Source organism: Bos indicus x Bos taurus, chromosome 19 (genome assembly GCF_003369695.1).
Source record: "Bos indicus x Bos taurus breed Angus x Brahman F1 hybrid chromosome 19, Bos_hybrid_MaternalHap_v2.0, whole genome shotgun sequence".
In the NCBI taxonomy this organism is placed as follows: domain Eukaryota; kingdom Metazoa; phylum Chordata; class Mammalia; order Artiodactyla; family Bovidae; genus Bos; species Bos indicus x Bos taurus.
In genome coordinates this window covers 62,768,887-62,791,596 of record NC_040094.1, presented here as the reverse complement: position 1 = coordinate 62,791,596, position 22,710 = coordinate 62,768,887, and the positions used below count along the sequence as shown (strand labels likewise).

The window sequence follows — 22,710 nt, the reverse complement described above, 5'->3', positions numbered from 1 at the left end:
CCTGGGAAGGCCAAGGAAGGGTTTAAGTGTAGTTTTCCCTACCTTCATTTGGCCAATGAATTGGTATTATTTTATAATACCAAATATAATATTTATTAATATTAATATATTATTTATAATGAATATACTTTATAAAATTAAAAACTATAAAATTTTAGAAAGCACCTGTGTCCAAGGGGTTCAGAGGTGGGCTTGGCAAGATTATCCTCTGGGGCTGGGTTCACCCTGTCATCCTATTGGCTGGCTGGCCTGACCTGTGGCCCCCAGCTGTCTCCAGGTCAGAGGACACAAACCCCCTTTCACATTAGTCTGGCAGAAAGTTTATAGCTACCTAGAAGCTGGAACATCCCTGTGTCCCATGGCCAGTGGTGAGAAGGAAGGGCTTTAATCTGGCGTCCCTGGCTCAGATCCCTTGAGAACTTTACAGGTGAGTGGCTGCTGAACCCTGACCATGCCTCCTGTCTGGACATGTGTGATGGGAGTCAGGAGGACTGGGTGCCGCCTCCTCCAGACCTGTTCAGTGACCAGGTGACTTCATGCATGAGTCACGTTGGCCCTGCCTGTTCAAGAGTGCTGTAATTGAGTCCCGGTTCCTGGACAGCTGGACCAGGAAGAGATGCCACACCCAGACTGGTGGAAATGGGTCCGGTAGCTGCAGCCATGGTGTGTGGGTTAGTCGCTCCATCGTGTCCGACTCTGCGACCCCATGGACTGCAGCCCGCCAGGCTCCTCTGTCCATGGGATTCTCCAGGCAAGAATACTGGAGTGGGTTGCTGTTTCCTTCTCCAGCAGGTCTTCCTGACCCGGGGTTTGAACCCAGGCCTCCTACGCTGCAGGCAGATTCTTTAATCTGCAGCCATCACCTAGGGAAATACAGTGCCAGCCGGGAGTGGCAGTTCCTCTTCTCTGCGCCTGCCCTCAGGCCAGGTTCCGTCCTCAGTACTCAGTTAGAGGGGCCTGGGATCACTTTTACTCTCCAGGGTGAAAATTCTGAAGGCATGGAGGCCAAGATTGAGGGGACACAACTGTTCAGGAGGGGGCCCCTCTCTGGGGAGCTTTCTGTTCCCTCAGAAGGTGACCTCTGACCTCCTATCTGAGGACCTGTCTCATCTTGTCTCTTAGGAGGCAGCTTTAAACTAGTGAACCAGGCTTGCAAATACGTTGTAGGGAAGAGAGAGGAGGAACTTACAAATGCAAAGAGAAGAGACGCGTGAGTGCAGTGCAGTGCGGAACGGACTCCGAGTCATCATTGGAACCAACCGTGAGAGCTAAGTCACTTCAGTCGTGTGGCCTCCTCGCAACCCCACGGGCTGTAGCCCACCAGGCCCCTCTGTCCATGGGATTCTCCAGGCAAGAGCACTGGAGTGCATTGCCATGTGTTCCTGCAGGGGATCTTCCCCACGCAGGAATCAAACCCACGTCTCCTGCATTGGCTGGCAAGTTCTTGACCACTGAGCCGCCAGGGAGTGTCCACCCGTCCGTGAATGGATGGGGAAGACGTGGTGTGTATGGATATGTACATTGCCCGGCGCTTGAGTGTGCGGTGGGGCTGGGAGCCTCTGCTTTTCTTGGGGGGTCACGCCGGCGCCCCTGGCCGTGGGCTGAGATCTGCCCCGACCTCGACCTCCACATCGGCTCCCCGCCACCCTGGCGGCAGCTGTCTCCCTCCCCTCTGCCCGGGACACTGCGGGGGGCTCCGGGGGGCCAGGCAGGGCCCAGAGGAGGGGGTGTGGCCGGGGTCCCGCTGGGCAGATCTTCAGGCAGGTGCCTGGTCAGTGGGGGCCTGTGTGTCCTGCTGGGAGCAGGCCTCGCCCGAGAGTCGATGAAACCGAGAAGACAGTCCATGTTTTCACAACGGAGCGGGACAGACAGTACCCGGAGCACCGCCCTGTTCCCCCCGCCGCCAGCCCGGGGCGGCCGGCCACGCGCTGGTGCCCCCTCCCCATCCTCCCTTCCTCTCCTGGCCCGGGCGGCGCTCAGCTGATGGGATGAGGCAGCGTCTCCTGGAGCGGCGTTTCGTCCCGTGCTGGGCGAGGACGCTCCGCGGGGCTTGGCCGGCACCCTGCGGGGGTGAGAGCCTGGGCCGGGGGCAGGGGCACCGCTGGGCGGCCTGGCCTTCCCCCAGGCGGAGGGGCCCGGGCTGCGGGCGGCCACTGAGTCCCCCCACACCCTCCCCGCGTCGCAGCAGCGGCCCTTCCCCGCTCCAGACCTATTTCCTCTTCGGGACAGAACAAGCACCTTGTTTGTCCCCTAACGGACGGCTCCTCTGTCTGGAGAATCTTCCCTGCTTTATGTGAAGAGCAGAGCTGTTCCTTCCTCCCCTGGTGATGAGGAAACATGCTGCTGAGTTTGGCATCCTTGCCTTCTGGGAGACCTTGGTGTAAGGTGATGCTACCCGGCAGTTACGTAACCTTTCCCACTGGGAAGCCGGCTCTGCGGCCCAGCTGTCTGTCCGGGTGGGGGTGCGAGGGGGAGCGGACAGGGGTTGGGGGGGCAGACGGGTGGGGGGAGCAGACAGGGGTCAGAGGGGGTGCAGGGGGTTGGACAGGGGTCGGGGGGGGCGGATGGGGTCAGAGCGGGGCAGACGGGGTTAGAGGGGGCCGACAGGGGTCAGACAGGTTGTTGGGGGCAGTCAGGGGACAGAGGGGTTGCAGGGGGGGCGGACAGGGGTCAGAGAGGGTGCGGGGGGGCGGACAGGGGTCAGAGGTGGTGTAGGGGGGCGGACAGGGGTCAGAGGAGTGCGGGGTGGGGAGGATGCTGGCAGCCGGCCTGCTGGGGGCAGGGTCCTCGATGGGACCAGAGGGAGTCAAGTGATGTCCCTTTTCCGGCCACCGGCCACCAGGCTCGGAGCACCCCCACCCCGCTCACGGCCACCCAGGCCAGCTGGAGTCCTTGGCCTCACTAGAGGCCTGGCTTCCATGTGTTTCTAGAAAACTAGAGTGTGAGCTCTGGGCATCCTTGGCAAAGGCACATATTTATATTTAGAAACGAAGGCTGCTTCTTTAGAAGGTTATAGAATGTGGACTCCTCAGAACAGGCGCGTTCTTCTGCCCCGAGACACTCGTATAATGGCTTGAGGGGCCAAGCAGGTAGTTCAAATGAACACATGCTTGTTTTTGTCTGTTGTGGACAGGACTAGGGATTCGGTCAGTGGGACAGAGGGCTCTTGTCTAATGACATTCAGATTCAGTTTAAAAACAAAGTCTGCTTCGCGCCAAAGCACAGTGTCAGAGGCCTGCGTTCAGCGCACGGGCTGCCAGGCGCGGCGTCTGCCCATTCCTGTCTGTAGGGGATTTTTTTGTGCCTTTGTTTTGTTTGGGTTTTTTCGGGACCGCATTTGTTGGGCACTCCTGTGGCAGGCACCGTGCCCGAGGGCCTTGCTCAGAACTTTATATACATTGTCTGACGTCAACTTTCCAGCGTCCCATGAGACCAGTACAGTCGCTTTCCCCCTTCAAAACTGAGGAGGAGGAGACAGAGGGACGTTAAGATTTCCGCCTGGACGTCCCTGGTGGTCCAGCGGTTAAGACTCTGCACTTGCGATGCAGGGGCCGTGGGTTCAATCCCTGGTGGGAGAACTCAGATCCCGCGTGCTGCCTGAGGTCTCACGACGAGAAGGCCTTCTCCTGTTTACCTTACTGCTTTTTCTGAGCCTCTGGTCCCAGAGACTGCTGTCAGAGTGACCTGGAATGACAGCCCCACCCGAGACTTACAAAACCAGCATCTCCAGGGGTCCTTTGGCAGCTCCATGTGCTGAGAGGCTTGCCAGCCTCTGTGAGCAGCCCCGCCCTTCTGACTCAGGGGGCCGTGGCGTTTGGGAGGGACCCTTTCTGGGAAGCGCCCGTGTGTCTGAACATGGACCGTGGTGGGGCTTCCTCCACGCATCTCAGAACGGCCTCTCCTTGCACAGCCAGGGAGGAAGAAGTAAGCACACTCATGAATCATGCTTCTGTTTATATTTTGGTTGCTGAGGCTAAATATTTATTGCTTTAAGTAAGAGGTTCTGCCTTAATTAGAGTCATAACCAACCACAAGTGCCTCGAAATGCATTCTCATGGCTGTCAGACGTGGTTTCTCAGCAGAAAGCCAAATTCAACGGATGCTTTGGCTCTGCCAGTGCAACTGGTCCAAGTGTGAAGGTTGCTGTCCACAAACAAAGAGCTTTTGAAATTAGAAACTGCACATTTTACTTTATGGGCTGGACTCAACTGTTGCTCTTACTCACTGTAACGGAGAGGGGAGAAGGTCGCATTTGTTCTCTGGGGCGCAAAGGCACAAAGGCCAGATGAAACCTGTCATTAGACACACGCTGGGTAGTTTCGAGACACATCGTGTCCCCTTTCTTACTGCCCTGGAACTGACGCGCTCTACGTGAACTCACCAGGAGAGCTTTACAGGGCTTTCCTGGTGTCTGGACCCCAGCTCAGGTCAATTAACTCACAATTTCTGGGAAATGGACCTTTGCATGAGTATTTCTCCAAAGCTCCCCTAGTGACTCGAGTCTGCGTACAGGGATGGGAACCACATCCTAGAAGGTCCTAGGAGCTCTTAATGACGGAGGGTGCCGGCTGTGTAGTCAGCCTTGGACTCAAATCCCGACTTGACTGTTTCCTTGCTGTGTGACCTTGGGCAAATTATTTAACCTCTCTGAGCTTCGACTTCTGCCTCTGAACAATGAAGAGTCACAGTGCTCAGCTCAGAAAGTTGCCCTGAGGGTTAAGGGAGACCGTTCAGGGAAGTCCTCAACTCTGTGCTTCGGGGAGGCTCAGTTAAGTGGAGGAATTACTGTTCCTAGTGTATATGTCCCAAGTCGCTTCCGTCATCTGCAACTCTGCGACCCCATGGACTGTAGCCCGCCAGGCTCCTCTGTCCATGGGATTCTCCAGGCAAGAACACTGGAGTGGGTTGCCAGGCCCTCCTCCAGGGGACCTTCCCAACCGAGGGACCGAACCCGCGTCTCTTGCGTCTCCTGCCTTGGCAGTGACTTCTTTACCACTATGAGTGTGTTAAGCGCAGGATGAGGGCCCATTAGCAGGAGCAGGAGTTGCTGAAGAGTATCAGGGGACCAGGGCCGGCTACTGTGGATTTCCGTGTTTGCTGGTGCAGATAAAGCACAGCACACACCGGCAGGTGTTTCTGATCATCAGAGGCTTGGCTACCAGGCATCAGCCGCGGGGACCCACAGACAATGCCAGTCGGGCCTTTCAAAGTCAGTCCACTGCCAGCAGTGCTGACCAGACGCTGGACACTGGAATCCGGAGCAAGAAGATGGGGCGTGTACACATGTATATTTATCATTGCTTGCCTGTGCTCTGGGCTCTTGAGATAAGTTCCTTTCAAGGACGAGGCTTGTGGGCATGGCTGGAATATATCAGTGTGTCTCTCTGGTAAAGCCAGAAGCTGGGGCACAGACAGGTATCAGCGGGCTAGTCTTCAAAACATAGATGGGGGTTTGCCCGCCACCCCCCGGCAAGTGTCCACACCAAGAGGCTCCTCCCAGCCAGCCTTCTCCTCTCTTGTACTGACTCCTAATCTTTGCAGGTGGCTGTCCGCTCTGTTGATGTGTACACGTTTTAGAACTGGCCGGATCCCTCCTCACCTCTCCAGCTTTCAACTCTCTGCTGAAATAAGGCAAACACATCGACATATTTTTCTCTGAAAAAGAAGGAGGGAAGTTAATCATCTGAAAAAGAAGAATACAGAAGATTATGACACATGAGCAGAACCCCTAGTAGCGAGGGCCCATTAGCAGATTCACTAATTACAGGCCAGTGTGTGTGTGTGTGTGTGTGTGTGTGTGGTGTGTGCTGTCGTGTCTGACTCTTTGCTGCCCCATGGACTGTAGCCAGGCTCCTCTGTCCATGGGATTCTCCAGGCAAGAACACTGGAGAGGGTTGCCGTGCCCTCCTCCCAGGGATCTTCCCGACCCAGGGGCCGAAACCATGTCTCTTGCATCTCTTGCATTGGCAGACGTGTTCTTTATCACTAGTTCTACCTGGGAGGCCCAGGGGCCTGGGTACCCTTCTGGAAATATCTTGGAGGCAGAGATGCAACTCTGGTGCTGACTCTGGTGCCCACTGTCCCATCAGAGTGCAAATCCCCATCTTGGGCCTTCTGGTTGACCTGCAGAACCATTGACTGGTTTCTTGGAATTGAAGCCTTCACTTTTCCTTAGCATCTGGCCTCAGAGGCTAAGCAAGTTCATCGGGATACTGTGTTCCATGGACTTGCAAATAAATGGACTCCATATTCTCACCCACCTATTTCCCAAGCGTCCCTAGAAACGCCCCTCATGGGTGGGGGGGCGAATGTGTGCAGGGCTTGCGCGCGTGCGATGCTCCCACCCTCTCTTGGCCCAGAGCAGAGGCATAAGTCATGCATTCCACAGCCACGTGGGAGTGTGATTTATGCCCCAGCAGCGCCGGATTCTCTGCTGCATGTGCGTGAATAATGGCAGGGGGCTCTGGGCCCCTCTGGACAGCAGGACTCTGGATGGCGGCCAGATGCTTGAGACACCCCAGGCCAGGCCACAGAGTTTCTCACCCAGCCCACTTGGTTCTGAGAGCCCCACACCCCTACACAGGAACCGTCCACACGGACGTGAGTTGGTGCGTGTTTTGTTTCTTACTTCAACACTTGGGGGGACTCCAGAGCTGGTTATGAGAAAATTCCAAGAATGCTGGGCACTTCCGGTGTTGGGAGCTGGCCCGGGACTTCAAAGGTTGCCTTCGCTGCGGGGTGGCTGCCGCAGAGCGCCGGCAGCCTGGGCTTCTCCCCCCACCCCTGTTCACGGCAGCCAAACATAAGGCCGTCGCATGACCGCGGCCTGTGTGAGGCACACACAGCCTTCGCCTTGGAAGGCCTCTGACACGCTAACCGTGTGGAATTCCTGGCTCAGCTGGGCTGAAGTCGGGGCGTGTGTGGGAGTGGTGGGGATGGTCATGGCTAATTCAACGCGACGTGTATTCAGGATGTTTCCATAAGGCATGACCTCATCCCTTCCAGCCCACTGGTCACCGTTACACTGCTGGTCACTTTTGACTCGGTAGTTACGAAAAGAATTCCTTTAATTACCCCGTGGAAATTCGTAGATTACACATAGATTGTTCTTACCTCCCCGAAAGAGGTAAGAGGTCAGAGTTATTATGAATGCTGTCTCCACAACATTGGAATAGCTCATTCATTCAAAAATAAAGGCAGACAAAAGGGGGGAGAAAAGTGAGGCAAAGGGAAAATACAACAAAATCTATGCCAGGTCAGTTGTTGGCATCAGACAGATCAAATAGCTGGGGGGAGTTTCTGCCTCTAGTCAAATAATTTTATTTCCCATCCTCAACATGACCTGTTGGAGAAGGAAATGGCAACCCACTCCAGTGTTCTTGCCTGGAGAATCCCAGGGACGGGGGAACCTGGTGGGCTGCCGTCTATGGGGTCACACAGAGTCGGACATGACTGAAGCGACTTAGCAGCAACAACAGGACCTGTAGGAAGACACATTCCTTCACGAGTTTGTTTGACAGGTATTTGTTGAGCTTCTACTGTGTCTCACCTGTGTTCCCTGGTGGCTCAGAAGTTAAAGCGTCTGCCTCCAAAGCGGGAGACCCGGGTTCAATCCCTGGGTCGGGCAGATCCCCTGGAGAAGGAAATGGTAACCCACTCCAGTACTCTTGCCTGGAGAATCGCATGGACGGAGAAGCCTGGTGGGCTACAGTCCACGGGCTCGCAAAGAGTCGGACACGACCGAGTGACTTCACTTTCTTTGACTTTACTGTGTCTCAGGCGCACGGGATGTTTGCCGGGTCGTGCTGTGCAGGTGCTCAGGAAGCCAGGCAGTAAAGAAGCCAGGCAAGCTGATGGTCATACGTGGAATGAGGGAATTAGGTGACGTGATTCCATAACGAGGGACAGAGGCAGCGATTTACACCTTTATCCAGTAAAATAAAAGCACGTATTGAAGGAGATTGGACTTCCCAGGTGGCTCAGCGAGTAAAGGATCTGCCTGCCAACGCAGGAGACGTGGGTTTGATCCCTGGGTCGGGAAGGTCCCCTGGAGAAGGAAATGGCCACCCACTCCGGTGTTCTCGCCTGGAGAATCCCGTGCACCAAGTAGCTTGGCGGGCTACAGTTCATGGGGTTGCAAGAGTCAGACACAACTAAGCGACTGAACATACACACATATTGAAAGAGATTAACTAGGTGAATAAAAATGGCTGATTACCAAGGGAAGTCGGGCCTTTGCTGGAACTACTGGGAGCTCTCAGAGCATCCCCGTCAGGAAGGACTGCTCTTCCCAGAGAACCGACTGCCTCCGTGTCTCGCAGGGGGAAGTCCCGCCAAGCAGACCACCTGGGAAGGAGGGCACCGCGTCCCGGCCCTGGCTTACTGGCCCGGCAGGGTCCCCGTCAACGTCACCAGCGCAGCTCTGCTGAGGTATGACCGCCGCCCCCCCCCCCCCCCCCCAGTTCCTTGAGATGCAAGAAGGCGTGTGCTTGGGTGGCTGGCGACCTCCCCCTCGCCGACCCCGGGCAGGCGTCCACAGGGCCTTCCCAGACTCAGACTGCAGCTGCGCGGAGCTGCGTGCAGGCCAGCCTGTGAGCTCCTTAAAGCACAGAGGGCTCTTCAGGCCCTCCTCCGGGGAGACCGTCTCTGGGAAGAGGGCGCCGGGCGGGCTGCATGGCCATCAGCACTGGCGGCAGTGGCGTCTGCAGCAGTGTCATCACCACTTTCCTTGGGCTAAGCTCCCCTGGTGGCTCAGATGGGAGGGAATCTGCGTGCAATGCGGGAGACCTGGGTTCGATCCCTGGGTCAGGAAGATCCTCTGGAGAAGGAAATGGCAACCCACTCCAGGCTTCTTGCCTAGAGAATCCCATGGACAGAGGAGCCTGGCGGGCTAAGGTCCATGGGGTCGCAAATAGTCGGACGTGACTGAAATGACTTAGCATGTACTCATGCCAGCTGGTGGTAGGGAACGGGGGAGAACAGATCACTGAACCCGGATGATTCCCCCCTTGGGGGTAGGGCAGGTGTCTAAGGGGGGTCACTCAGATGGATAGCCCTGAGAAAGGGGTCTAGGCATTCACGTGCCCTGGAGGGGAGAGAGAGGGAAGGAGGGTCCCCCTGGCTGGGGAGGAAAGGCTGAATCCTTGGCTCAGGACCTTCTTCCTGCCTCTGCCTAAGAAGCTCCAAAAAGAAGTGCCCCTTTCTTCGTAGGACAACTGTCAGCGTGATCACATGTCAGATCACGCCGATCTCCTTATCGAGGCTGACCCAGAGGCCATGTCCTGGCACAGAGCTCGGCCGTGGTGAGCGTCCTGAACGCAACGCCACGCGGCCCTGACTCCTAACTAGGGGGGCGTCCTCCTCATGGTGTGCCCCATGGGCAGGGGTGCCAGGTGCTTGCTTACGTGCTCAGAGGCTTTGTTCTGGTTAAAGACTAATTTTCTAGTTCCAGAGGTCCTTCGCCGTCAACCAGTTGGGTTCTGGACTAGAAAATGCAGCCCAGAGGAGGAGCGCACATCTCACTGGTGTCCTTCGGGGCGGGGCGGGGGGCGGGGGGGGCAGGGCTTGAAGCCAGGGGTCGGAAGGGTAACCAGCCGTGATGCCAGAGCAGCGGGTGGCCAGGCCCTGTCCCTGGGCCCCCAGGAGCCCATGGTCAGCCCAGTACCATTGGGGAGGGTGCTGCCCAGCAGGTGTGACAAGCAACTCGGGCTGGAGTTTGTGACGTCAGGTTGGCCGGGAAGCGGGCCAGGCAGGCTGCTTTTCCTGGGCCTGACTCGCTGCAGTCAGGCCAGGGCTTCACGGGCTGGGCTGGACGTGCACAGGAAACTCAGCCACCCCGCGGGTGACGTCACCAGGAGCCAAGCAGGCTGTTGTCGGTTGAGAATGGCGTCTGTGCCTACCGTCGGTCACCGTGCCGCGATGGAGCGGCATCCCTGTGCTCATTAGTTCAGGCTTCAGAGGTGACAGCTGACTCAGGGGCTCGCTGGTGAGTGTCCCAAGGAAGCCTGTCTTGGGGACCTCCCTGGCGGTCCAGTGGTTAAGCCTTTGCCTTCTAATGCAGGTGGCGCAGGTTCGATCCCTGGTCAGGGAGCTAGGATCCCCCGCGCCCAAAACCAAAGCATAAAATTCTTCAATGAAGATGGATTGTTGTGTCCAGTATGGATCAGGCATGGCTCCAGGGACCGGATGTTGGAACAGGCTCATCAGACCGATGGAGAAGGAAATGGCAACCCACTCCAGTATTTTTGCCTGGAGAATCCCAGGGACAGAGGTCCTGGTGGGCTGCAGTCTGTGGCATCGCACAGAGTCAGACACGGCTGATGCGACTTAGCAGCAGCAGCAGCAGCAGACTGAAAGCTCCTGCTGTTTTGGAGCCGATGTCCCTTCGGGAGTGCAGGGCTTGGCAGCACACGCCGAAAGGGCCCTGTGGTCTGACCCTAAAGCCCTGAAGCAGGGTATCTCGACCTTGGCGCTGTTGACATTTGGGGCCGGACTGTTCTCTATGGTGGAGGGTGTCCCAGGCGTTTGAGGATGTCTCTAGATGCCAACGGCTGCCCCAGCCCCAGCTGTGACGACCGGGACGTCCCGAGGCAGCTCCATGAGCCCCTGGGAGGACAGGCTCATGCTGGTTGAGTCCGAGCTCTCGTGCAATGCCCTGGGTTGTGTGCAGAAAGGGGTGGGTCTGCTCGCACCTGAGCTGGGAGCCACGTCTCCTCTGTCCGGAACCAAGGACCGCTCTCGTGGGGACTCCTGGGCCAAGTCCACAGCGACGATTGGGGCAGGAAGGACGTGAAATAACCTCATGTGAAAAACAGCTAAGGGTCTGTTTTGCCAGGAGAGTGGATAGTCCCTCGGGTGAGGGGGGTGCGGCTCTTTCCCCAGATCGGAAAGGCAGGCTGCTGTGTGCAGGGGCCACAGCTGTCTCCAGGCAGTGGGTCCAGAAGGATCCACAGCAGGCAGTGCCCTTCAGGGGGTCCCATGGGCTAGGCGCCACGCTCCCCCGCAAGGCCCAGCCACGCCTCCCCTTTCAAGGCCCCGTCCCTGTTGCTGTGTCTGGCAGCGGGCTCCGGGGGAATGGGTGGTCCTGACGACCTCACTCCGGGCTGCGTTCTGCTTGGTCATCGACGTGTGCGCTTTGGTGTTGGGTTTTCCTGGCGCTCTGGTCATGCTCTGCTCCCTGGAAGGTGCTGATGGAGCTGCTGGTCTCCCAGGGGGACCTGGGGGTGCTAGGGGAGCTGCAGCCTCTCCAGCCTCCCCCACGGGACCTGGGTCAGGAATGGGGGCACCTAGATTCCCCTGGGGGTAATGCGAGTGAACCCCACGCGGGACAGATGGCAACTAAGAGAGGCTGAAGAGCATGCTCCCCATGCCCTGGGCTGGTTCCCGCTTCTCCACAGTTCAGAGGGGTTCTGCCGGCCCCTCCCTCGCTCTAGACCCAGAGTCAGGCCTGTGCACCCCAACCGACCCACCAGAGCCCCCCACTTCTCACTGCCTGCCTGCAGATCACACCTGCCCCGAGGTCATGTCCTCACTTCTAGGAAGCAGCCTCTCCCATCCCCTCCCTCACCCCCTCCCCACCCCCTACTCTGGACTGGCTTCTGGACTGCTCCGTACTCCACGAGGGCTTGCTGCCCTTCCTGCCTCTGCACGTGTGTGGGGTGCCAGCTCCTGGAAGGAGCATCGCGGGAGATAAGGCGTTGGCCCCGTGGACTCTGGAAGCCAAAGGGAGAGCAGAGACTCTTCCCAGTCAAGGGGGAGGGTCTGCTGTGGGCGGAGCCCTGGGCCAGAGGAGGGGAGGATGTTTGCTGGGAGGATGGCCTGCCAGGTCCCTTCTGAGACCCCTTCCTGGGGGGTGAGGCTCCCCGCAAGACCCTGGGCTGGGGAAGCCGGAGCGCATCCTCTCCCAGGGACGTCCAGCCTCATGTGGCCAGGCCCTTGGGTCTCCATTGAGTCCCTCTGACTCTTGGTGGGCCTGGCCCTCAGAGTCACAGCACTGCTCCTGCTGGAACTTTTTTTTTCTGACCAGAATGCAGGAGGGAGATGTGCCTCGGTATGGAGGCAAATGGTAGCATGTGACTTCAGAGAAACTCAGACTAGGCACACCCGCCGTCGTGGCCGCCTTCGGGTGGAGGGGCTGTGGGCATGGTGCTCCTTCACGTCGCTGGGCGTTACCTTTTCTCCTGCCCTCAGCACAGACCAGGGCTTCCCAGGTGGCCCACGCGATAAAGAAGCCGCCTGCTGATGCAGGAGATGCAAGAGACGTGGGTTCAATTCCTGAGTCGGGAAGATCTTCTGGAGGAAGAAATGGTGACCCGCTCCAGTATTCTTGCCTGCGAAATCCCACGGACAGAGGAGCCTGGCGGGCTACAGTCCATGGGGTCGAAAAGAGTCCAACACGAATGAGCACCTCCCCCCGGCCCCCAAACATGGACTAGTTTGTAAAAGGAATAAAAGGGCTTAATGAAAGGGGCTGGGATGTGTCACCCATGACCGTGTTCTAAACACAAGCGAGCTATCTGCAACATGGAGACCCCGGGAGGGAAATGAAGTGAGTATTCCCCTGCAGATGCTGGTCACACACTGCTCCCGCTCGGTGGGCGGTGGTGGCCTCGGTGGTGACAGGTAGAGCCTCTTAGTTCTCTTTTTATTTATTTTTAAAAATGAATTTTTATTGCAGTCTAATGTTGTGTCAGTTTCTGCCATACAGCAAAGTGACTGGTATACATGCACATCAGTTCAGTTCAGTTCCGCCGCTCAGTCGTGTCCGACTCTTTGCGACCCCGTGGACTGCAGCAACTGGGCCTCCCTGTCCATCACCAACTCCTGGAGTTTACTCAAACTCATGCCCATTGAGTCGGTGATGCCATCCAGCCACCTCGTCCTCTGTCACATGGAGCCCCTCTTTAGAGGCTTTTCCCGTCTGGGCTGTTAAAGAGTATGGAGTAGAGTTCCCTGCTCTGCACTTGCTGTTTAGTCGCTCGGTCGTGTCCGGCTCTTTATGACCCCATGGACTGTAGCCGCCAGGCTCCTCTGTCCATGGGACTCTCCAGGCAAGAAGACTGGAGCGGGTTGCCACTTCCTCCTCCAGGGGATCTTCCTGACCCAGGGACTGAACCCTGGGCAGAGGATGGCCCGTACTGGGGGCCGTCCAGGTGGGTCTGGCCCCAGGATGACCAGGCAGAGGGCCTGGGGACACTGGGGCTGACTCTGCCTGGTCTTCCCGCAGCGTGCTGGACATCTTCCCCACCGTGCTGGCCCTGGCAGGGGCCCCCCTGCCCCAAGGCCGACGCTTTGACGGTCTGGACGTCTCGCAGGTGCTGTTCGGCCGGGCGCAGACGGGACACAGGGTAAGTAGAGGAGGTGCGTGTCCTCTCGGGCTCGTCCGGAGGCTGGCCTGCCGCCCCCAGCGGGGTCTGCCTGCTTCTGTGCAGACAGACCTGTCCTCAGAAGATGCCCGCCAGTGGCCGCTGGAGGTCCAGCGTGTCAGACCCCGGGGAGGGGGACTCCTTTGACAGGAACCTCTTCCCACTCCCTGCTCTGCTTCCTGAGTCAGTCCAGCTCATCACCCAGATTTCTAGGTAGCAGTTTGGCCTAGGGCAGGTGTCCGTGGGTACATATTCCCTGTAACAAATTATTTTTTTTCTCACCATCATTTAATTTTCTGACATGACGTAGGCAGAAGGCACAGGTTTTAGCTGGATGGGATGTGTGAGCAGCGTCTGCGTTGTGCATCCTGGGCTCCCTGCCTCCCCCCTCCACTGACCCCGCCAGAACGAAAGCTCCCTGAGGGCAGGAATCTCATCAGGGAATTCTCAGTGCGCTTAACACAGCGTCTGGCACCCAGCCAGCGTGCAATAAATGAGAATTGAGTGAATGACTGGATGGATGAATGAGTGAGCGGATGCATGGATGATGTCCTGGGGGTCGGGGCCCCTGACCTCTCCCGGCTCCTGGAGTGCTCAGCGCACACAGCCCTTCAGCCCCCAGGCCCCTCTCTGGTGTTCCCGGAAGCATTTGGTGGCTGTCTCTCTCTCTGTTTTACTTTTGCCAAAAGGAAGAGGAAGTGGGAGGAGGGAAGGAGGCGGGTGGGATCCGGGCCTGGCTTCCCAGTTAGGACCTGCACATCAAAGCGTCTATTTCTGGCCTCCCCAGAGTCACAGGGAAGTGAGTCGAGTGTCCTGGGGCAGTTCCTGAAGGTGCCCCGCCCCTCTCCGGTGCACTGGTCAGAGTGGGCCCTGGGCTCCTCCCTGGAGGCCCAGGCTGGCCCCTGGGGCAGAACAGCTCCTCCCAGCCAGTCTGATCCCCGCCACTGCCCCCCACTTCCCGAGCTGCAGACCCTGCCAGGCCCAACCCTGCTCCCCGCCCCCACCCAGGACAGCTACGCTGGAAGGTGGCTTCTGCCCCTGGGCTGGGAGCTGGCGGTACGTGGCCCTGGGGGGTTGTCCACTGCGTCAGCGGAGAGATGCTCCTGAGTGTCCAGGAGGGTGACTGAGGTCACCAGGAAACTTTGACGCTGGCTCCTCAACACGGTCCCAGCGCCCGTGGGAGCCGGCTCCTGGGCGCGGAACTTCCGTCTGCAGCCGGCGGAGACCTGCTTTCTCAGGCTGCCTCTTTCCGCAAACTCACGGGGGCCCCACTTCAGGGCTGCGTGGTGACTGACCTGGGCCCCAGGGACCCGGCAGGACGGCCCGATAAAAGCCACAGCTCCGTTTGGGGTTTTGTGGGGACGTGTGATGGGTGGGGACCCAGCTGGAGTGGGGCTGACGGCACCCCGTGACCCGAGGGAAACAGCCACGCCTTACCGCTCACCAGGAGCTCTGTGGGAACTTTTAGGGTGTGTCTCCCGTGGGCCCGGCCCCACCAAGGACTAGACTCCTGCACTGTTAGTAAAGACACCTGAGAGGTCAGCATAGCTTGCTGCTTCCCTGGATTTGGCCTTGGGCTTTTCCGAGTGTGTGCTAAGTCACTTCAGTCGTGTCTGACTCTTTGCTCTCCCGTGGACTGTAGCCTGCCAGGTTTCTCTGTCCATGGGATTCTCCAGACAAGAACAGTAGAGTGGGCTGCCATGCCCTCCTCCAGGGGATCGAGCCCGAGTCTCTTTTATTTCCTGGGGTGGCAGGAGGGTTCTCACCATGAGCCCCACCTTGGTCTTTCCTAGTCGGCCCCCAGAGAAACGATTGTAAATCCTCTCGAAGTTGCTGATGGAAGACCAGGAGGGAAACATAGGAGTGATTATAAAGACGTGCGTACATATACATGTGTGTTTACACACACACATGCACGTGTGTATTTTTCCGTATTCAGTAATCACTTACTGAGTATCACATGCAAGGCACTGCGCCAGACATTCTGGGACATCCAGTGGCACATGACAGCCTTAAAGGTTAGATTTAAACGTTTCCACCTGTTTGGAACATTCCTTAACATGCAGAATATATTCATTCACTCCCACAGTATACACATGTATGTTTTAATAAACACAATTGTGTTCACCCTCAGCTATATTGTGGGCTTACAAGGTTCTGGTATGGGTTGGTTTAGAAAACCATTCCAGTTTCAAGAAGCTCGAAGGAACCCCTAGATTGTCATCTCAAAACTATGCGAAACGCCTCAGCCGTTGGGTGCTTCTGTTTTGCAAACGGGTAATGGCAACGGCAAGTTAGTGAGCTGAAGCAACGTGGGGCTGTGTGCACCCTGGCCCCGCCCCTTGGGCCCTGCGATGAGAGCAGATGCTGGGCTGTGGGTTTTCCGGCGGAGCGGTCTCACCGCCCACCTCGCGGACAGCCAGGGCCGTCTTGTCTGTGATGTTCAAAACCATGGCTGCTGACTCTATGCTGTGCGTTCCTGCGCACCCTGCAGTCCGGGGGTTGGGGGGGGTCTGTGTCCAGGCACCGAGGGCAGCCACAGCAAGGAAGGGGAGCGGGGAGTTGGGGAGCAGGGAGGTGGGGCGGGCAGGGGGGCGCACAGGTCCCACTCAGGGCTCGCCTGGCTCCTGGCTGGAAGCTGGAGGTTGCAGCATCACAGCTGGTCACATCTTATCCCTGCCCCAGGCTGACATGTCCAAGCCCGAGAACTGTCAGCCAAAGGAAGGCTTCCGTAGCGGCTCTGCACCTGCTCTGCCCTGACCAACCTGGGGCCGTGTGGTCACACAGTGCCCAACCATCCCTGGAGACCACACGTCGGAGAAGCAGTTAAGTCCTTAGCCTCTGGACCGCTGATCATCTCTCTTAAGGAGAAGAGAGGCCCCTAGTGGTCAGAGGTGCTGTCCAGAGCGGCTGGCACAAGGCTGACCACTTTTGGAGATGGGGGTCTGCGCACCCGCACCCGAAGGGCTGGGAGCCCTCCCGGCTTTCTGGGGATGTCACCTAGGCACCGGCCCCCAGGGCTTAAAGTAAGGAGATGCCTCCCACTTGAAAAACGGTGATCGGATAGAATAAACCCAACAGGTAAGAAAAGCCACCAAGAAGATGCATGTGTTTGCAGAAGATAAAGTTATCTTTGAAATTTGGACTGCGTGTCCCCTGCGGAGGAAATGTCTCCAGCTGTGATTCGTGTGTAAATTCGCCAGCCTCCTTCCTCTGTTGATGTAAACAAGAACGCCGTGGTCGGTCGGCTCAGAGGGGAGAGCAGGGCGCGTACAGAGTTCTCCAAACCCATCCACGGGCCTGAGGGTGAGCCATTCCGCTTCCTCCTGGATTTCGGAAGCGGCGCCTGGCAACGCGAGTAAACATCCTGCCCTTGGCAGTCCGCCCTTGCGGGGCTTCTGTTATTGAGAGTCACAGGGTGTCAAGGATTCTAACCCACAGACCAGGGCTCCCATCTCCTGGGTGTCTGAGTAACGTTGCAGCTCCGCTGACAATAGAAAGCTCCACTTTCCAAGCACCCACCCCCCACTTCCTGTCCTCTCCAGAAGGAAACAACACAGCCTCCTGCGGTGAGAGGCTTGGCTTCCTTGGGCTGGAAAGGGTGAGGGTTCTGAGTTATGACCCTCTTCCTGTTTGGACGGGGCCTGTTGTCATCACGCCGCCGGGATCGCGGGCACTGTCACGAGAGCTCGGAAGCGGCAGGTGTTGGGGGGGAGCCACCCTCGTTGGCAGCCGCTCAGGGCCGGGAAACGGGGGGACAGCTGTTTACCGCTCCAACAGATGTTTCTCATTTTTTTTTTAGCTCCATGGAAACTTTGAATCACATAAGCGCCTTTCCAGCGATATATATCGGTCATGATTCATAGCAGGGCGGTCTCACACTTCCAGCCCAAAGCCCCCAGCTTTCCAAGGATGCTGGTCATTTATTTCCTACCAGACCTTGCCCTTGGGAACCCTGAACTCCATTCTGGGTCTCTCCATTCTGGAGGGCGATTCTTTTTTCTTTGGCAGGGTAGGGGGAACCATACCCTGTGGCCTGTGGAATTTAGCCCCCCACCCCACAACCTCGCCCCAGGTATTGAACCCATGCCCCTGGCATGCCCTGGCCACCTTGAAAACTGTAATCTGGGAGCCGGGGGTAGTAAGTAAAATAAAACAGTTATTTTTAAAATTTTATTTTAGGGGACTCCCCTGGTGGAAGAGTGGCTAAGACTCTGCTCCCAGTGCAGGGGGGCCCGGGTTTGATCCCTGGTCAGGGAACTAGATCCCACGTGCCCCAGCTAAGAGCTGGGGCAACCAAATAAATAAAAATGAAATCATAAAAAAATACTGAAGTAGAGTTGGTTACAACACTGTGTTAATTTCTCCTGCATAGCAAAGCGACCCAGTTATACATATGTGTACATTACTTTCATATTCTTCTCCATCGTGGTTTATCACAGGGTAATGAACATAATCCCTTGTGCTGACCATTGAGATTCTTGATTTGGGGACAAGGTTTCTCTCATCCGCATTTTGCACCAGACCCTGCAGATGACCTGGCTAGTTCTGGGCTTGGGATCCAGCCAGACCTGTGACCCACTCGGATGAACTGACCCGGAGAAGCGCCGCCCGCTTAGGCTCCCAGGAGTAGGCCGTGGACCGGAGGCCTGTGTCTGCCGTGTTTGGGGCGGGGTGGGCTCGGTGGTGATGGGGAGCAGGGGCCACGACAAGCACGCTCCTGCTGTCCAGGGAGGGTGTCGGGCGCTTCACCAGGAAGCCCTGTCCCCTCCCCAGGTGCTGTTCCACCCCAACAGTGGGGCTGCCGGAGAGGACGGAGCGCTTCAGACCGTCCGCCTGGAGCAGTACAAAGCCTTCTACGTCACCGGTGAGTGGGGGGCGCCCCGCGGACCCCGCCCAGGCCTCACAGCGAGGGTGCGGCCCTCCTTCAGGGACGCGCTCGGCATCTCTGACGGCATCGCCCCAGATCCGGTCCCAGGGGCCCCGCCACACACACAAATACGCAAGCAACGTCTTTCCACTCTGCCCCAAGCTCCCCGGCCAGCTCGGAGCTGGCCCAGCGCGTCCACGCTGCTCTTTCTCCCGCGAAAAATCGCTTCACCCCGTGGTTCTACTTGTGGGGCCCGTGTGACTGAATGTTCAGTGGAGGCTTGGAGAGACTTTAAAGTGTAATTTGCCTGACAAGAGACTGTTTCAGAAAGTAGTTGTTTGTAGAAGGTCTGTTTAGCAAACTGAGGTTTCCTACTTCTTGGCTCACCCTGTGGGTGTCTTAAATGTTAACGTATTTTAGAAACCTGGTATCAGATCAGGGATGGTTCTCGAACCTTCCAGTGGCTTCTTGCTTCCAACTGAATTCAAATTCCCTCCATCCTGGGTCCCTGAATTTTTTTTTTTTTTTTCTGGCTGCAGAGCATGGGGATCTTAGTTCCCCAACGGGGGATCAAACCCACGCCTCTTTTAGTGGAAGCAAAGAGTCTTAACCCCTGGGCCACCAGGGACGTCCTGTATTTTCGTTTCTTTTTAAAACAGTTTTATTTGTCTGTGGCCGTGCTGGGTCCTCTCTGCGGGCGAGGTCATTCGCAGTTGCGGCAAGCAGGGGCTGCTGTTCGTCGCGGTGTCGGGCTTCTCACCGTGACGGCTTCTCTTGTTCCGGAGCGCGGGCTCTAGGGCACAGGGGCTTCAGTAACTGTGGACACGGTCTTGTTTGCCTCACGGACCAGGGACCAGACCTGTGTCCCCTGCCTTGGCAGGCGGATTCTTATCCCCTGGACCACCAGGGAAGCCTGTCCTGTGCTTGTCTAGTCTTAGCTCCCCAAGAGCAATGACCCTCCTTGGCCTCCAGATTAAAATCCCTCTCAGCTTTTAAGGCCACCTGGATGGCAGAATGCCTTTTCATCTTCCCAGCTGGTAGGATATGGAGAACTCTGATATTTACCACGTTTTACCATATATGCCAGTTATTTAAGTACATCTTTTATTTCTCCTCGTAGTTTTAAGCCCTCTAAACTCAGCTGGCCAGCGGTGCTAGTGGTAAAGAGCCTGCCTGCCAGTGCCGGAGACCGAAGAATCATGGGTTTGATCCTGGATCAGGAACATCCCTGGTGGAGGAAATGGCAATCCACTCCAGTATTCTTGCTGCGAGCCTTGTGGGTTACAGTCCATGGGGTCGCAAGGAGTCGGACACAACTGAGCGTCTAAACACAAGCTCAACTCTGTAAGCTCTTTAATCTTTGTCCTCTTGATGTGCCTCGCACAGAATCTTGGATCTGGTAGGAACTCTAACACCTTTTTGTAATGAATGAAAAACAAGACCTCTCCCCACCCCATGCAAAAAAAAAACGCCCTTTCGAATCCGGGATCTGATATGGATTCCAGTTTGATTCAGTTATTTGAGTTAGAGCTTTCCAAAGAATTATATAATAAAGAACAAACATTGTTTGCCTTGAGCATGAATAAGTGACCCCAAAGAAAATGTGTCATAAAAGCAAAACCAGTTCTTTTGAGTTCATCACTTGAGGAATATTAAAGCTGCCACAGGAATGTTGTACTCTCCGAGACCTAAAATGCAAACCACTCAGATATTTGTTATGCTTTCAGATGGGAAGCTCTAGATTACAGCCCTTACATTACTCTATCGAAGAGGTATGGTTTCTCCAGGCTGAGTTAATTTCAGAAGTCGCAACCCAGCCAGAAAGCCCTTGGCACCACAGTGCCGAGATCATACGACATAATAAGACTGTTGGAAATGATCACAGTCAGAAAGGAATTATGACCCCCAGGGGAGGTCTGCTCTTCTCTACAGTCACCCAGCTCCCGAGAGAGTTAGCAAAGGGAGAAGGGAGATGTCAACAGATGGGGTGAAAACTGTGAACAGGATGAAAGAGGACGCAGCCTGAGGGAGCTCTGATTCCTTCTTCTCTCACTTCCCATCCTTGAAACTCTGCATCCGAATGACTTAAACCTGCTTTGGGCTGAGATGAATTGACACCTGCTTCATTAGACTGGAGAAAGACATATGTGTCCTGTGCTGAGGACGTGATTTTAGATTTTTCGGTGAACTAGGCTGTTGTTTATATTCATTGTTATGTGTGAGTCTGTTCTGTGACCCTGTGGACTTAGCCCACCAGGATTTCCTGTCCATGGGGTTCTCCAAGCAAGAATACTGGGCTGCCATTACCTTCTCCAGACAATCTTCCCCATCCAGGGATCAAACCCGAGTCTTCTGCATTGGAAAGGGGATTCTTTACCCTGAGCCACCAGGGTAGCTCCCTCACGGGCTGTTAATTACCACCTAATCTCCTTAAACTTGAGGAGGCTGGCTTTTATACTTGGTTAGAACTGGGCTCTGTTGAATTTTGTCCTTAATCTTAGGTAAATGTCTCCATCCTGGGACATAGTCTTCGCTCCTAGCATGAACGTTTAAGGACTTCAGTGGAGAACACGAAGTGTTTATCAGGCCTGTCTAGCTTAATAGCATTCACTGTGTGAGCTCCACATCCCCTCCTTGCTGAGCCCTTCAGACTTGTTGTGTGGGTGAACCGGTCTCTCCGCTGCACGCCGGTTCTGGGCTCACTCCAGTTAGCACTCAGAATTCATCGGGGTGCTCTGCACACCTCGGGCCGACGCTGGCTTGACGGGGTCTCTGCCGTCCCCTCCCCAGGCGGAGCCCGAGCCTGCGACGGGAGCGTCGGCCCCGAGCGGCACCACGAGCGCCCCCTCATCTTCGACCTGGAAGCTGACCTCGCGGAGGCCGCGCCACTGGACCGGGGCGGCGCGGAGTACCGGGCGGTGCTGCCCAGGGTCGCGGCGGCTCTCGCGGGCGTCCTCGCCGACATCGCCCGCGACCGCGTCTCGCGGGCGGATTACAGCCAGGATCCTTCCGTGCGCCCCTGCTGCGACCCCCGCCGCCCCGCCTGCCGCTGCCGGGCCGCGTGAGGGACGCACTGTACCAGGACGCCGCGGGTGCCTGCCCCCGCCGCGGCCCCGTGTGCTTTGAAGACGGGGCTCAGAGCTGTTTTGCAGTCACCGCTCTGCGTCCCCGTTTGAGAGCGCGCCGCGCCCGCGCTGTGAGCAAAGACAGCGAGTCAGGAGTCAGACCAGCCTCTGAACTTGGGCGGTTATGTAACTGGACTCGCAGGCGGACGCTGAAGGAGGACCAGGCGAGACGTGAAGGTGCCTGCCTGGAACAGGACGTGACCCCGAGCAGCGCACAATACGCTTTAGTTCCTTTTTCTTTTTTTAAATGTACCCAGTTTTGCCGGTCCTTTGAACGGAGGCCCGTCCCTCTGGCGTCTCCAGCAGCCCCGCCCGCCTTTCCTGCGCCCGCAGACCACCTGGGAGCTTGTGACCGTGCTGAGTGCGGCCAGGAGGCGGGGTGCAGACCGGAGACGCTTCGGGCCGGGAGGCTCCCCCAGGGACGCCGGGGCAAGGTGGACGCAGACGTGACGCAGGCCCGCTTGTCTCCAAGCGGAAGCGCCACAGAAGCCTCCCCACCTCCCTCCATCCCTTCCACAGGCAAATGTCTGTCCTTTGTGGATTTTAGGAATTCTTCCTGCTTCCTCAAACCACAAAGAAGTACAATTTTAAAGCCTCAAAAGTGCATTGCCATGATTTTATTAGTGTCCTAAATGGGACTGAAAGGTCATAAATGATTTATTCTGGTCACTGCAAACACCTTTTGCCTGGCTACAACAGCCTCTCTGAGTCTCATACAAGGAATACAGTTCCGAGAGGTGTTCCTATAGGTACATTTTATACACAGCATACATGTTCAAAAGGATGCCCTTGTTCATTAAAGTTCGGGTTGTCGATGGGTATGGTTCGTTCCGGTGGACGCTGCAGCTGGGACACCCTTTCGAGGGCAGGACATGCGTGCAGGCCGGCCTGACGCCTGTCGCCCCCGCGCCCGCAGGCTGAGATCCACATCCCGGGGCTTCTGTCCCCCGCCCCCGCTGCTCACTCAACCGCCTGCCTTTCGTCCACCTTCCTCGTTTGCTCCAGAACCTCCTGACCCGGGCGGTCCTGCTGCCCGTCAGGACGGCGTGGCTTTGTCCTGCTGATCTCCACGGCACGAAGTGATCTGCCGAAATCAAAACAGAGCGGCCTTACCCTTTCTGGGGGCTGCTGACAGGTGGGCGGCGTGCCTGCAGGTCAGTGTCCACGCGGGGCCAGGGGAGGTTCCCCATCCATCAGTCCACAGACCGGCCCTCGAGTGTGGCCACGGGGGTCACCTGTCTTCTTTGGGTGCAGAAAATACTATTTGTAATATATATGTATATGTGTGTGTGTGTGTGTGCAAGTGTCTGCGTGTTCGGTTGTCTCTCTTTGCGACCCCATAGACTGCAGC

The 22,710-nt window shown here is 56.9% G+C and overlaps 2 protein-coding genes across 15 annotated transcripts in view; one reads left to right on the top strand and one right to left on the bottom strand.

The window, feature by feature from the left end:
- The window catches only part of ARSG (arylsulfatase G), a 105,249-nt gene extending 83,289 nt beyond the window's left edge, over positions 1–21,960 (top strand). For 4 of the 12 annotated variants that reach the window (XM_027519170.1, XM_027519172.1, XM_027519173.1 and 1 more), the window contains exons 9-11: positions 8,322–8,430; positions 13,226–13,346; positions 15,158–15,896. In XM_027519170.1, the coding sequence (XP_027374971.1) occupies positions 8,322–8,430; positions 13,226–13,346; positions 15,158–15,580 (653 nt within the window). In that variant the 3' untranslated portion in view covers positions 15,581–15,896. Of the gene's footprint in view, positions 1–8,321; positions 8,431–13,225; positions 13,347–13,674; positions 13,874–15,157; positions 15,902–18,140; positions 18,232–19,354; positions 19,431–20,735; positions 20,996–21,024 lie in introns of those variants that run through there. The other 8 variants (XM_027519174.1, XM_027519179.1, XM_027519178.1 and 5 more) reach the window with 8 other exon arrangements.
- A 1-nt stretch (position 21,961) lies between these two features.
- The window catches only part of WIPI1 (WD repeat domain, phosphoinositide interacting 1), a 30,104-nt gene continuing 29,355 nt past the window's right edge, over positions 21,962–22,710 (bottom strand). For all 3 annotated transcript variants that reach the window (XM_027519186.1, XM_027519188.1, XM_027519187.1), the window contains one exon: positions 21,962–22,443. In XM_027519186.1, the coding sequence (XP_027374987.1) occupies positions 22,396–22,443 (48 nt within the window). In that variant the 3' untranslated portion in view covers positions 21,962–22,395. The remainder of the gene's footprint in view (positions 22,444–22,710) is intronic.